The following is a 12,118-nucleotide window of genomic DNA, read 5'->3' on the forward strand; positions in this document are numbered from 1 at the left end:
CCTAGAAAGGACATAGGCTACCTTTTATTGCGAAATACATACCACGGGCGAAGCCGGGGCGAACCTCTAGTTATTAATAAATTATCAAAAATGTTATAAATAAATCCGGCCAAGTGCGGGTTAGACTCGCCGCTCGCGGGCCGGGGGTTCCGAATTCCAATTAAAAGCTTTTTTTTTAAATTAAATGTGGTAACTTTTTTACTATGCTTTTTACAATTATTTTTCCTGTTCTTTCACAGGTTCAAGGGAAGGAAGACCTGAGTATTTGATTAAAATTTCAGCTTGATAACCACCCGTTCATAAAAGGGTTTCGTTTTTTCTTTTCTTGTTCGGAAAAATAGTCCTCAGCATCAAAAGCAAACAAAAAACCATTAAATATAAAAAACAATGTTAAATGGAATAAAGTAGTGTTTAATGTAAATAATTATACTACGATCAATATAGGAAATTTGACTAATAATCGTTATCATTGAGAGATTTTTCATATTGTACTGCATCATCACTGTCTTGAGCAATATATTGATATGATCCACTTGAGGCATCAAAATTTTCATTCACCGACATAATATGACTTACGTTTTTATAATTCCTTAAATTATCAAGCATACTTTTTCGTCCGTCTATTATAATAGTTCTTAGTATGAATACCTTTAAAATGTTCATTAGTAAGTACCTGTTTGTATTGAAAAAAAATATATACGCAGTCACAATGAAAAAATATCTACCATAGCTAATTGTAAATTTAGAAACTACATTGTATGTGACCGTACTATGATTTATATAGGAAAAGGATCAGTTCAATAACCTCTAGAAGTATCACTGAGACAAACATCACAAGGTGAGCATTCATGGAAATCATAATAATGCGGTACAAAATTTGACCACATCCGCTCGTATTTATTGAATGAGTTCCTAACTCTTTCAGATAACTTGATACACAAGATCCACTTTTACAACAGCTGGAAAATAGCAATATAAACACTTAATAAAAATAAAAGATATAAATAATAAAACTGTAGATTTTGGTGCTCGCCCCGGTTATTTTAAATTTTAACACATCTATATCTTTATTTGTTTTATCTTTGTTTGTTTGTTTGTTTGTTTTATCTTTGTTTATCTTTGTTTGTTTGTTTGAACGCACTAATCTCGGGAACTACTGGTCCGATTTGAAAAATTCTTTCGGTGTTAGATAGCCCATTTATCGAGGAAGGTTATAGGCTATATTTCATCACGCTACGGGCAACAGGAGTGGAGCCACGGGGGTGAAACCGCGCGGAGCAGCTAGTATTACCATAAGCAGAGACGAACCGACCAACCATAACCAACCAACCAACTTTAACATAATAAAACATTAACATCATGCCTGTTATATAAATCAATCAGAAAGTTTCTGCTATGTATATTTCTCACGGTAATACAACAAAATACGAGAGAAAAAGACTATACCTAACTTTAAAAAAATTTCGACAGTGAAAAGTAGGATAGTTTAATATATTTTTTTATCGTCGTTATGGAAGGCGCGTGTGAGATGTGGGCTAAGATGGTACGCGCTTCCCTAGAAGGTACCAGCCCCCCTAGACAAGTGGCTTTCTATTAGCGTAAAGTTCAATAGAATAGATTATGAATATATTAGATTGACGTAATCAATCGACGTCGTCGTCGTAATCAAACGTCAATCTCATACATTCATAATCTATTCTATTGAACTTTACGCTAATAGAAAACCACTAGTCTAGGGGGGCTGTTCACTCTACGCTTGAAGACCCCCATAAAAATAGAAATGTAAATGCAGATTTTGATATAAAAAAAATGTGAGCCGTCATGGGACGCCTGGCAGATGTGAAACATCGTTCGGTTTACAAGTGAGCCTATAGATGTGTATAGCGTGGCGTATGTGTATACCGTCGCCATGGCAAGCGTCGCCACGTCAACAATTCGGTTTACAAGTGAGCCTATAGAAGCCTATAGATGTTTCACATCAAAAGTCAATTTACTAAAATTAACGCCTGTAAACAGAACCTCATAAAAGCAAATTTAGGTTGATTTATTTCTAAAATTATACCTTAAAGGAACACTATCCACTTCATTAACATTCTTTGCTTCCCTTTGCTTAATAGTCGATGGCTCCAATTCGTATTCACTTACTTTATCATGCCAGTCTTGCTTATACCAATCCTTGTACGAAAGTAACTAAAATTCAATAATGTTTTAAAAAGCATTAAGCTTCGTTAAATATATAGGTAACGTTGGGTTATTTATTAATAGGAAACAAGTACCCCACAGCATTTAAATGTCCACTGTAGATTATCAACAAAGTTTTTATATTTTGGCACCGTTTTATAATTCTTCATACAACTTGTAATGAATTTCATGGTAGTTTCTTGGCATACATATATTTTATGTATGCACAAAATAACACCAATTACGTTGATAATTATTATACAAACAATACAAAGCCATAATGGGCAACATAAAACTTTATCCTTGTGGCTGTAAATAAAAGTATTGTTGAAATTAGAATAAATAAAAAAGAATAAAATAAATTTATTAGGCACACCAAATTAACTACCACCACCACAGAAAAAAAAACAATATCAAAATGCACTCGTAAAGGCTATAAAAACAACAAGCATAAAAATTAAAACTAAGAATATTATTTGTGCGGTCAGCGGTGACTGACTGACGACCTAAAGGGTTAATAATATTTCGTATTTTTAATGATAAAAATATTTTTTACATATTTTAGCTATAATAGTTAAGTATGTAAAAAATATTTTTATCATTAAAAATTTTTCTTTTAAAAATGATAATAGTAACTAAGTAGGTACCTACTTTATTTTCTTTCCAGTTGCAATTGAATTCAAAATAAATAGAGTTGTGGGCATCATTAGTATTCCAGATAGTAGAATAAGCGCATTCACTAAATCCGTTCCCGTAAAAAATAACAGGTCACTTAAACCTACAATTTTCAATATGTAATATACATATTATTCAAACCATCATCTTATCCGTGGTGCCATCGCAGATCTCCAGTCGAAAAATCATATTTTGTGGATGAAACAAACCAATTTTGTGCTTTTACCTATAGGTACATGGTTTCAGGACAATTTTTAATGCCCACTACGTAGTTTAAAAATGTTCAATGATGTATGTACTCAGTGGGGGCTGGATAGTAGGTATAGACTTTAGTTTAATAGCAAAGTTCAGTCTTTGATCGATTGAAACTGAAAGCTGGTGTACCTGTTAGGTAGCTTGTTGATTATTTAGGTAGTAATTGTAATTAAAGCGCAACTCGGAACACCAAGGAGGTTAAAATTATAATGGGTGTCTTCCGATATGCACTGCGACCACTGTAAGGTGTGACGTCAATTCAGTATACTGTGAAGCCGTTCCTTTATAGCCAGTTATACTGGTTACGATTTAAAACGGAACGCAATCCAGTATACTGTCAGCCGCATTTTTTGACGCAGCATTCAATGCATTCAAATTAAAGTTTTCTAGAACATAAAAATAAACTGTTTTCCAATTAAAAATATTTTAATTAATATTAATTGTAAATTGAATTTATAATATAATAAAAGTAAGTACTTTTTCATAAAAAAGAATAAAAAAGAACTTTCAGCTCGTATTGAACATTTTCAACACAGTCTAATAAAGTTCTTTTTTGCAATTCTTCCATTGTTTTATTTATTAATCCAAACTAATTACAGAACTTTAAAATTTGCTGATTATACTGTAGCTTTGTTTATAAGACGTTAGGCACTCGAGTGGTTTTGACTGATCATATTACTTGCTCTGTGGACTGATCACGTGATCAAAGTACTGCGAGTACCTTACCTCGAAAACGCCAGTGCTCACAGCAGAATATGGCGGCGATTAATGACGTCATAAATTTCCCTAGGGTACTGCGGCAGTATACTGGCAGTCCATAACGGAACGAATTTTTCTACAGTGATAGCACTGTGCAGTGGTTGCAGTGCATATCGGAAGACACCCAATATCATATTAAATAGATTTATCCACACATATTGTACACAGGCAACCTGTGCTCAACTTATTTTCCAATTAAATGTTGTAAATTTTAAATCCTTTAACTAGTTTAACTAGTTTAACAGTTTTATTGTTTGAATAATTTTTGTCTATGATTTTAATTCATGATTTAAATAATTTAGGGTACCTATCCCATAAAATATAGCTGTGGATAAACGTGGGATAAACAAATTTTTGGGTAGATTAAGTTTAAACTAGTGGAAAATAGTAACATTAAAAAAATATATTCGACTTACATAAAAACAAAAGCAAAGACCATATAATCGAAAAAACGGATATGGCCCATAGGAAACAGGACGCCCACACAACAAATGGGTGGTTTGGTCCATTCCACTCCATAACACTTTGTTTATATCTATGAAATATATTAATTTTGAAATAAAGTTGTTAATATTTATTTGTGTGACTGTGGTGACATCAAGAAAAATTCTTTGTCGTGGATTTGTCAAAGAAAAATTTTTTTTTTACATTGTCAGTCAGTAAGCAGTATTGACTTGAGCCCAAGTTGAGCCAATCAATTATTATCATTCACTAAACCGCGAGCCGAAACCGAATCGTTCTTATGCGTGAACAAATCCGTCATCATCCACCCACTTCACGAGCGCGGAGCTCACGTTGTACATTCACACGTAGATTTATGATTGACTAGGTCTCCCGCGGCTTCGGCTAATAAATTATAAAGTACTAAAACCTTCTCTTGAATTACTCTATCTATTAAAAAAAATAATCTGTTACGTAATTTTAAAGAAGCTAAGCATACAGATCCAGACAGTGATTAATTTAATAAAATTAAAAACAATAAAACGATCATATTAACAATAAACTTTATAAAACATTTATAAAATGCATAACATAAAATCATGGCAGTATACACAGTAAAAAAATGTATAATATTATATAAAATATATATCAAACATTTTTTCAAAATACATGCTTCTTACATGCTTAATTTGAGATTATAACTTAAGTACAAGTTCTTAGTTCAGTACATTATTCAGAATTAACCTCAGTTATGTCTCCCATTTTCTTTAGATTAGGTGAGACATGGAATTCACATCCAGTACTAGCTATAACATCTTCCACAGTAACGCCTTCAGCCAACTCAGTTAATATCAATCCTTTTTCTTTGACTACCTCCATAACACACTGAAAATAAAAAGTATTGGAATAATAATAGGGTAAGATTACAAGATATGTGAAGATAAGAGATTACATTTTAATTGTAAACATAATTTAGATTACATTAATGTAGCAGGTATATAAATTAATATTTTAATTACATTTTGAACTTAACATCATGTATAAAATAAACAATTATAAATGCTATAGTTCCTGTAAGACAGTGCTAATTATAACTTCAATATATTTCATCCTAATTATTACCTTCTCAGTGATGATCATATCAACGCAATGTTTTCCAGTAAGAGGCAATGAGCACTCAGGTACAATTTTATGGCCACCATTTTTAGCTGAATGCTCCATAGTGACGACAACCTTAGTTCCAGGAGATGAAACAAGATCCATGGCACCACCCATTCCCTTCACCATTTTACCCTTAAAAAGTTATTATATGTTAGAAACATATTATAGAATAAAAATTTACAATTTCTTTAAAATAAACTAAGTTTTTAGAAATTAAAGACTTTTTAACGGATTTTAAACGCGATTTATTCATTCTATTATTTTCCCGACGTTATAATACTCGCGTAAAATCAAACATTAGAAAATACTATAAACTAAGTAGGTATTTTAATTATAAAATTTGTGATCCCTTCGAAAAAAAAAACATTAGAATTACATAATCATATGTTATTGTTGAAGTGTCATTATTATACATTACTTACAGGTATCATCCAGTTAGCAAGATCCCCATATTGTGAAACTTGCATAGCACCAAGCATAGTCAGGTCAATGTGACCTCCGCGGATCATAGCAAAACTATCGTCGGAAGAAAAGTATGATGAACCTATACAACAAGAAATATGTTAAATACAAAAGTATATTGATATAAATACTTATCATGTTCTATCCAGATAAGACAGCAAAAGGTAATGTGCTACTCTTTAAACAGGCATAAATTTTCAAATCATCCATATATAACTAGCTGTGCTCCGCGGTTTCACCCGCATTGCTCCGCTCCTGTTGGTCTTACCGTGACGATATACAGCCTATAAATGGGCTATCTAACACCATGTATTAGTCTATGCTAACACCGAAATAATTTTTCAAACGGGACCAATACTTCCTGAGATTAACGCGTTCAGACAAATAAACCAAACAAACTCTTCAGCTTTATAATATTAGATTTATGAACACCTAACACCTAGATAAAAACTTAATTGCACGGTTTTAAAGTAAATTATAAAAGGCTTTAAAGGAATTAAAAGTATTTCATAATAATAATATTATCTGCTTTCATTATTTAGAGTGTAAATAATCAAAGATTACCTGGAAGAGTTGTTACAGTCTCCTTTCCAGCATTTATAAGGTCAGCGTCAATTTCATTTTCCGTGGGATATGGTCCTAGACCCAGGATACCATTTTCAGATTGCAATAGCACATTCATATTGCTTGGGATAAAGCTACTTGCTAACATTGGCATACCTGAAACATATTAAAGTTATAATTTTTTTTATCTTTTTGTAATAAATATCTATTAATAAGAAAGATAAGACTCACCAATCCCAAGATTAGCATGCATTCCATCTTTGAACTCCAAAGCTGCCCTTTTAATAATCCTTTCTCTGACCAAATCTGAAGCTTTCTTTTCCTTGTTTTCTTTCGGCTTGGCTATCGTTCGCCGTTCAATTCGCTTCTCGAATTTGTCACCCAACACAATTCTGTGAACGTATACTGATGGTATGTGGACAAAGTCTGGGTCAATTTCATCAACAATTTCCTCAACTTCAACTATTGTAACTTTTGCTGCTTTACACATAGTTGGGTTAAAATTGCGTGCCGTTTTTCTGAACAATAAGTTGCCAAATCGATCAGCTTTCCAGGCTTTGATCAAAGCGAAGTCACCGGTAATGGCTTCTTCCATAATATAATTGATACCGTTAAATACTTGTGCATGACGTGGAGAACTTGGTATTTCTATCTGCAATTTTTTTATATAAATTACAAAAACAATACATTAAAAACTAATGTTTAAAGGTTACATACATTACATATAAATATGCATTACCTTTCCATTTTTATTATATTTTATTGGTGAACCTCCTTCATGTATTAAAGTTCCATAGCCTGTTGGTGTAAAGAATGCAGGAATACCAGCACCACCTGCCCTTATTCTTTCAGCTAACGTCCCTTGAGGAGTAAGTTCAACCTGAACGGAGAAATAAAAAGGTAGATAAGCAATGTAATGAAAAAGAGAAACAACAGACTGAAATGACATTAAGAGATTTTTGTATAGTATGAAATACCTGGAAGATTAAAATTTCATTATATAAGCACAAATTAAACATTTACAACATGTTGTTTTCCTAATATAAAAAAAATATTAATCACATTTACCTCCAACTCTCCACTTAAAAATTGTCTTTCAAATTCAGCATTTTCTCCTACATATGATGATATCATGCGCTTAACTTGTTTACTCTTCAGCAAGATTCCAAGGCCAAAATCTTCAACTCCTGTTAATTAAAAATCGTAAGTATTCATTCCACAAGGATTCATTTATTTAGGTAAAATATCAGACAAGCACCAAAAATATCTATATATATGTTATAGGCAAACTCCGAAGCTCCGGCGCTCCTAGGTTGGACTGGTCAATCCTCAGGTCAGACTGAATGACTTAGTCAAAGCCCAAACAAATGTAAATTTTCGGCCTTTGACTAAACAATTTTCGTCAAACCTGGGAGAGACTAATTTGGTCAGGCAAACGTCAAAACACAATTTTATTAAATCGGGGTTTGACGAGTCAAACTCCGATATAGGTATGAAGTGTCTTATCTTCGTATATTTGGAAGCATTTTATCATTTAAGCTTTCAAGTCTTAAGAACCGCTTAACTTTGCCAGTTCTGACACCTGATTGGTCAGCTTACGTGATTTTCACTTTTATATTTGAGATGCTTTGAGAGAATGCCGTGTGGCATTAGGCCCGCCTTTTGTACGATGTGCAATAAAGTATAAAATAAATAAATAAATGCTTTGGAATATACGGAGGTTAGTTTGTATAAGATTAAGTATAAAAAAAAAACATTTTTAAAATTTTGATGTTTATTGTTTTAATAATTCCTTAAGTAATTAAAATGAAAAATTAATCATTTTTCTGACATGGTGAGGCATTAACTTTAATGTTAATTGTTTTAATAATTTCTTAGGTAATTAAAGTGACAAATTAATCATTTTTCTGACATGGTGAGGCATTAAGTAATGTTAATTGTTTTAATAATTTCTTAGGTAATTAAAATGAAAAATTAATCTTTATTCTGGCATGGTGAGGCATTATGACATTTAGAATTGCACAATACATTAGACCTTTTACATTTGCATAATTTTGAAGAGCATTTTTTATTGCAGTGGCATTTTATAAAGCCTTGGCCACCAAATTTTGAATCCTTTGCACTGATTTCTCTAAGAGACAGCCGAACGTCAGGCACATCTTCGATCTTAAGAAATTTTTCTTTGCATTTTTTTATTTGATTCCTCGAAAAAAGTGTGTTTATTGTCCCGTGTTTCGTGCCATAAACATGTTCAGATCAACGTTTGACCGAGAATTGCAGTCGCTTCTAGGATTGACTAGGCCAAAACCGAAACAGAATAATTTACTATCGACGTTTGACTGAAAAGTTAGGAGCTCCTGGGTTTGACTAAAAATACTTCAGGCAAAGGGCGAAATTGAAATGTATTTCGGGGATTGCCTGATGGCTTTGGCCAAACCTAGGATAAACCAGTCCTTCCGCGAAGAGACTGTGTATCGGACTTTGACTATAACATATATATAAAACTCAAAGTTGACTGATATAGTGATCTATCAACGCACAGCCCAAACCACTGGACGTATCGGGCTGAAATTTGGCATGCAGGTAGATGTCATAACGTAGGCGTCCCCTAAGAAAGGATTTTAGAAAATTCATCCCCTAAAGGGGTAAAATAGGGGATGAAAACTTATACCATGAAAATTTATCTTTTCCACGCAAGCGAAGCTGCGGGCAACATCTAGTGAATTTATATAGGTTTATTGAATATCCATACATACGTAGCATTTAAAGAAGGTAACGAACCATATATATATAAAAATCATAAAAAATTCACTTACCAGCATTATTAGAGACAACTGTGAGTCCGTTAACTTTCTTATTGTTAACTGCTTTGATAAGATTTTCTGGAATACCACACAACCCGAACCCTCCCACCAATAGTTTTGATCCATCGTTAATATCTTTCACTGCTTCGTTGACATCAGCAACAATTTTGCTCTTTATAGAAGTACTATAAGCTGCACAAGATATAACCTGCAAGTTTTATTTAATTATTATAAAATTTTTAACTAGTAGGTAGGTACTTAGTTAGGTACTTATAAAAAATTTTTTAGTGATATAAAATTAAAAATACCAAGAAATTTTATTTCTAAATAGTTTTATAATTTAAATTTATCTATTATTACATATATTAAGTGCAATGTAATATTAATACATAATTTAAATAAATAGGTACCTACCTAATACAAATTTTTCTTACCTTAGAAATTGAATATATCTTGGAAAGACCAGTTAATTTTGTGGTAGGTCTTAAAATTAAAAATGTCTTAATTCCATACATATTAAAATACCTAAGTTTTAACTTTTATGTAAGAGCAAAATCACTAAATAACTGAGAAACTTTATCAACGGACTGACAATTGTTTGCGGCTATATAATTTGATAAGAAGTTTTATTTTAGATGTTTGTAATAACAATACTCAGTCGTCACATCGCACTTTATAGCAAGGTCAACTACACAGAAAACAAGAATATTATTTACATATTATTACCTACCTTTAAACAAGTTGATATTAAATATTTAATTAATTCAAATCGAGTGATAGAATAGTAGGTACCTACCAACTGGTTTAATTAAAATTAAATATTTAAAGAAATATGTACTTCAGTGAGTATATTAATAATATTATTTATGTAATAATGTATCTACATGCTTTTATTACTTTACTCTTTGCCTACATGGTACCAACCTATATGGTATAGGTAGTCTAGGCACCTATTCACGAAAACTAAACATGCATTTATAAATTTATAATCTTTCTATAAATGAGTTTCATAAACAAAAAAAGGTACCTAGGTAGGAATTAACAGCTATAAATATCTCTTAGGAAGGTTGAATGAGTGTACCATTTATTCATTTCCAATCTTTTCCCATCTAATCGAAATTAAAATCAATTTACTTAATCCGATATCGATTTTACGATTTATTATGTATTCGATTCAGTTTGACGATTTTATTTTGACTTCTGTCATTCTACAATCTACATTCAGCTGACAGCTGTCAGCATTTTTATATTTTTTAATTTTTAATTTTTATACAATCTTCAGGCGGCAAAGCATATATTATATTACCCGTATATATTATATTACTCTATGCGGCAAAGTAAGTGAGCTGCGGAACGGACCCAAATAAATGATATATTTTGCTATTGGTATATTAAATAAAATACTTGCAATTTTCAAAAAGCAGTAATCATTTCCTACTATATTTTAATTAAAGTACATTAGTGAAACAATTGAGGCATCAAAATTCAAAATGCACAAGACAACAGTGTTGCAAAGTAAGAACAATATTTGGGGTTTCTTTAGAGAACTGCCGCACGTATTATAGGTTTTTTGTGGGTGGGGGATGGGGGGAGGAGGGGGGGGACCCTCCCACCAAAAGGGGAAAGTTAGGAAACCAATAGTTTTGGAGAAAAATCAATTTTCCTATTCTAACCTCAAAATGTATGGAATTGGTGTAACAAAAATTTTACGATACATAAATAAAATACAAACAAGTTGTGAAAACCTACGTAGTTTTTTTTATTTGAGTGGGAATCGCCCTAAAGTCGCTTCTGGCACTCGCCGGACGCTGCCGCGGCACGCTCGCTTCGCTCGCTCGGCTCGTGCGGCAGTTCAAATGTTAACCTAATACGCTCGTCGCTTCGCTCCTCGCTACCTATTTGAATACTAAAAGTTTAATAGTTTTTTAACCTACGTAGATTTTTTTAAAGCTATTGCATAGCTTCTATCGCGGGCCTTGAGCGCGGGGACCGAATCCAGAAATTGCGTAACGAAAAACCTCACGCTCCCCACTCCGACGGGCACGGAGGTGCGGCTTGAAGGCATGCTATGCAATAGCTTTGCCGCGGCAGTCCCCGAGTGCCACACGTCTTTTTTGTTTGAGTGGGAATCGCCCTTTAGTCGCTTCTGGCACTCGCCGGCCGCTGCCGCGGCACGCTCGCTTCGCTCGCTCGGCTCGTGCGGTAGTTCAAGAGTAAACCTAACACGCTCGTCGCTTCGCTCCTCGCTACCTATTTGGATATTAAAAATAAAAGTTTAATAGTTTTTTAACCTACCTACGTAGATTTTTTTTTGTTTGAGTAGGAATCGCCCTAAAATCGCTTTTGGCACTCGCCGGCCGCAGCGTAAAGTCACAGTACAGTGAAATGGAACGTCTTGGTCCGCTTTTTTGCACAACAAAACGGATAAATGCACTTTTTTCGCACAAAAAATTATTAACTTTAAAAATTAATAACTAAAAAACTACAAGTTTCCTAACGATAATATTTTGGAATTACAATCTTACATTACCTAGCTAACTAAAAATATAAATATTTCCAACAAATTCGTGCGGCAGTTAACTAAAGCCAACCCCAATATTTATTTCAAAAAATTCGGCTACGTCTACCATTGGGTACGTATTTTAGTTTTGTAATGTTATTATTATTTTATTATGCTAATTATAGATGATTTTTTTAAAGTACCCTAGGTCCAGTTCCAGTCAAATACATACGCAGCTATTGCCTGCCAGTTACGTATAGTAAGATGGTCTGCTTTTGAATAAGTTTTGTATATAATAAATGTGGCGGTTTGGTGG

General features: G+C 32.9%; 2 protein-coding genes across 3 annotated transcripts; both read right to left on the reverse strand.

The window, feature by feature from the left end:
* Positions 1-79: 79 nt before the first annotated feature.
* On the reverse strand, positions 80-4,732 carry LOC149484577 (uncharacterized). The gene is made up of 6 exons (XM_089700789.1): positions 4,287-4,732; positions 2,833-2,959; positions 2,277-2,490; positions 2,063-2,190; positions 806-959; positions 80-648 (listed from the first exon to the last, which is right to left on the reverse strand). Exons 1-6 carry the CDS (start codon positions 4,387-4,389, stop codon positions 454-456), a joined length of 921 nt encoding a protein of 306 aa, XP_089556915.1. The 5' UTR covers positions 4,390-4,732; the 3' UTR covers positions 80-453.
* Positions 4,733-4,862: 130 nt separating this feature from the next.
* SCOT (Succinyl-CoA:3-ketoacid CoA transferase) lies at positions 4,863-10,227 on the reverse strand. 2 transcript variants are annotated; one of them, XM_089700782.1, is made up of 10 exons: positions 10,099-10,227; positions 9,737-9,990; positions 9,315-9,510; positions 7,567-7,685; positions 7,238-7,378; positions 6,730-7,150; positions 6,499-6,654; positions 5,895-6,016; positions 5,434-5,604; positions 4,863-5,196 (listed from the first exon to the last, which is right to left on the reverse strand). In XM_089700782.1, the coding sequence occupies exons 2-10, from the start codon at positions 9,815-9,817 to the stop codon at positions 5,041-5,043; spliced, it is 1,563 nt and encodes a 520-aa protein (XP_089556908.1). In that variant the 5' UTR covers positions 9,818-9,990; positions 10,099-10,227; the 3' UTR covers positions 4,863-5,040. The 2 variants fall into 2 exon arrangements, with proteins under 2 accessions (XP_089556908.1, XP_089556907.1); XM_089700781.1 differs by having other exon boundaries at positions 9,737-10,219.
* Positions 10,228-12,118: the final 1,891 nt, after the last annotated feature.

The sequence above is a fragment of the Colias philodice genome, chromosome 11 (genome assembly GCF_061535455.1).
Source record: "Colias philodice isolate Cphi_HAF_F1 chromosome 11, ilColPhil1 Martin Lab GWU primary, whole genome shotgun sequence".
Classification (NCBI taxonomy): domain Eukaryota; kingdom Metazoa; phylum Arthropoda; class Insecta; order Lepidoptera; family Pieridae; genus Colias; species Colias philodice.

What these genes read in the sequence shown, in the direction of transcription:
- LOC149484577 (XM_089700789.1), bottom strand. Translation starts at nt 4,389, where the DNA reads ATGGAGTGGAATGGACCAAACCACCCATTTGTTGTGTGGGCGTCCTGT. An exon ending in GCAACTGGAAAGAAAATAAA is followed by an intron (nt 2,491 to 2,832) that starts GTAGGTACCTAC and finishes TTTTATTTACAG; the next exon opens with CCACAAGGATAAAGTTTTAT. An exon ending in GTGGATAGTGTTCCTTTAAG is followed by an intron (nt 960 to 2,062) that starts GTATAATTTTAG and finishes GCTATTTTCCAG; the next exon opens with CTGTTGTAAAAGTGGATCTT.
- SCOT (XM_089700782.1), bottom strand. Translation starts at nt 9,817, where the DNA reads ATGTATGGAATTAAGACATTTTTAATTTTAAGACCTACCACAAAATTA. An exon ending in AGATATATTCAATTTCTAAG is followed by an intron (nt 9,511 to 9,736) that starts GTAAGAAAAATT and finishes TAAAACTTGCAG; the next exon opens with GTTATATCTTGTGCAGCTTA. An exon ending in AGTTGTCTCTAATAATGCTG is followed by an intron (nt 7,686 to 9,314) that starts GTAAGTGAATTT and finishes TTTAATTAACAG; the next exon opens with GAGTTGAAGATTTTGGCCTT.